The sequence below is a fragment of the Trypanosoma conorhini genome, assembly GCF_003719485.1.
Source record: "Trypanosoma conorhini strain 025E chromosome Unknown Tco_14.4_contig_01429, whole genome shotgun sequence".
NCBI lineage: Eukaryota > Euglenozoa > Kinetoplastea > Trypanosomatida > Trypanosomatidae > Trypanosoma > Trypanosoma conorhini.
This window is the reverse complement of record NW_021705532.1, coordinates 1-2,406: the sequence shown is the minus strand read 5'-3', so window position 1 is coordinate 2,406 and position 2,406 is coordinate 1. Positions and strand designations below refer to the sequence as shown.

Genomic DNA, 2,406 nt, shown 5'->3' with positions numbered 1-2,406 from the left:
CTTCTGATGGCGCCGCGCCGCGTGTCCGGCGGTGGCGCGCAGGTCGCACAGGGCCAAGGGAGGGAGCAGGGAAATAAACAACAGTGGACACTTACCACCAGCGTCGACGATGTGCTATTGGAGGGAGTAGATGTTACAGAACAAATGGAGCTAAACGACTTCATCAGGATGTACCTTGGTCCCAAGTTTGTGACCGATGAGGGCCGCGGTGTAAAAATGGGGGTGTTTGCGCGTAGGCCTGCGCGGTACGTCACGGACCCGGAGCTTTGTGACAGCGTACTCAGCGTACCAGCGTACCAGCTTCTGGAGGACGCACGCAAGCTTGCTGAGCACAGGGTGCATTGTCTTCAACACTGGAAAGAATTTGATCACAAGGGGATCGTCTCCAATATTTCATGGGGAAAGCTTGACGGCGCGCTTAAGGTAGTGGAGGAAAACGAAAAGGCAGTACAGGTGGGGCAAGAAAGGGCACGAAGGGAAGAGGAAGAAAAGAAACGGCGGGAAGAAGAAAGGGCAAAACGGATATATGAAATTGCTAGCCAACCGCTGCCGGATGGATTCTACGACTCTGTGTTAAACGCGAAATGCAGTCACGTCTTGGAGTTCTCCGAGGGCGAGGGGGATGCGATGGTGGCGCGAATGGAGGTGCGTGAGGGCCAACCACCAACACAGTTGTGGGATTACACGCGGGATGGCGTAACTCTTTTGCCGGTGGAAGATGCAGAGCAATTTCATGTGCCTCGCCCAAGGCTGATGCTGCTCTCGTCCGAGCATAAGTGGCCTTACTCACTGAGGCAGGGAGAGAACATTGAAGATTGCTACATCAACCGTGAGGTGGATCGTGTGTGGAGGATCGTGCAGGGCGATCTAGAGGGAGAGTTTGGCACCGAAGATCTGGACTTGTTTGACTTGAGGCGGCGTCTCGTGATTGGGACGCCGGGAATAGGGAAATCTATGAGTGTTGGCTCCTACCTCCTTTACAGGTTGCTCCACTACGACGTTAAGAAGCTCCAAGTGGTGGTCTACTGCTTTGGGGGAGACCTGGCATTCGTCTTTGACAAAGAAAAGCAAGCGGTGACAGCACACGAGGGTGTGCTCAATATTACCGGCCTTATGAAATATTTGGTGTGGCAGCGTAAACTGAAAGGGTATGTTATCTACGACGTGGATAAAAAGGGTTATGAACCGTCGTGGGATTACCCGCCCTCTGACACGTGGGGCGTCATTGTGTTGTCCTCACCGAACGAAGATAACTTCAAAGGATGGGCGAAGCAAAAGAAGGCCGAAATGATCATCATGAATTGTCCTGAAGAGCTTGATGTGAAGGCGATGTGTGCTTGGAGGACGCGTGATAAGTCAGCAGCGGAGCAAACAAACTACTGGAAGATGGTCGAAAAACGCATGGGTCAAATCGGACCGATCCCACGACACATTTTTAATGGCAATGCTGCTAGAACTCGCGTGTATCAGGTTGAGCGTGTCTTGGGTTTGATCAACGCTTCTAATGCGGATAATTACATTTCAGTTGGAGAAAAGGAAATGGTGCCTGCGAATGACGCGTCTCATAAGCTGGTGAAAACTGCCCGAATGTGTAGACCTGGCGGGGTCGAAGGTTTTGCGAATCTGCCGGTTTGTTCAGATATCGGGGACCAAGTACTCATAAAGCTGACAGAAGTAGGCAAGCAGAGGGATTTTTTGTATCAATTATGGAGGTTTAGGGATTTCTTTTTGCCCGAATTTCTGGAAAAGTATGGTGTGCACGCATTCACGATTAGAGGCTTTGTGGAGAATGTAAAAGAGAGACTTAAAGAACTGAAGCCACCAACAAATCGCCCGGGACGTCCATGTGTGCTGCAATCAAACCCTGAAACGCATCCAAGCAGGACAGTTCCATTGACGCTACTGGAAGACAAGCCCTCAAGGCTTAAATTGCAGTGTGGGGTGTTGTACTTGCCAAAGGCGAGAAGCTTTCCGCTGATAGACGGCTTTTTCTTCGTGGACACACCGCGGAAGACGATGGTTGGGCTGCAGACGACTGTGAGGGGTGCGCATCACACCAAACCCAGCAAAGTGAAGCTGTTCATGGAGCGTATGACAAAGCATTTTAATGACTGGGAAACGTTTGCCGCAGACTTGTCGTGGGAGATTATTTACGTGCAGCATCGAGAGAGTGAGCGAATAAAGACGTGGCAGAAATGCGAGAATTCCACGAATGCGGGCAACAAGAAAGATGCGACACAGAGAACAAAGGTAGAGGAAAGAGAAACGAAAGCGAAAAGGAAGAAAGAGAAAGAGGACAAGGAGATTGCAGACTGCTGGAAAGAAAAGGTGTATCAGTACCAGGTGGCGATATCGGCAGAAGATGTCGGACCTGAAAACAATGCCCAACGTCGGCAACAGCTAGCG

The 2,406-nt window shown here is 50.8% G+C and overlaps 1 protein-coding gene across 1 annotated transcript; it reads left to right on the top strand.

The window, feature by feature from the left end:
- Tco025E_10039 (retrotransposon hot spot (RHS) protein) lies at positions 1-2,406 on the top strand (the record flags this gene model as incomplete). Its single annotated transcript, XM_029376831.1, has 1 exon — positions 1-2,406. A coding segment is annotated over one exon (2,406 nt), but the record flags the coding sequence as incomplete, so codon positions are not given.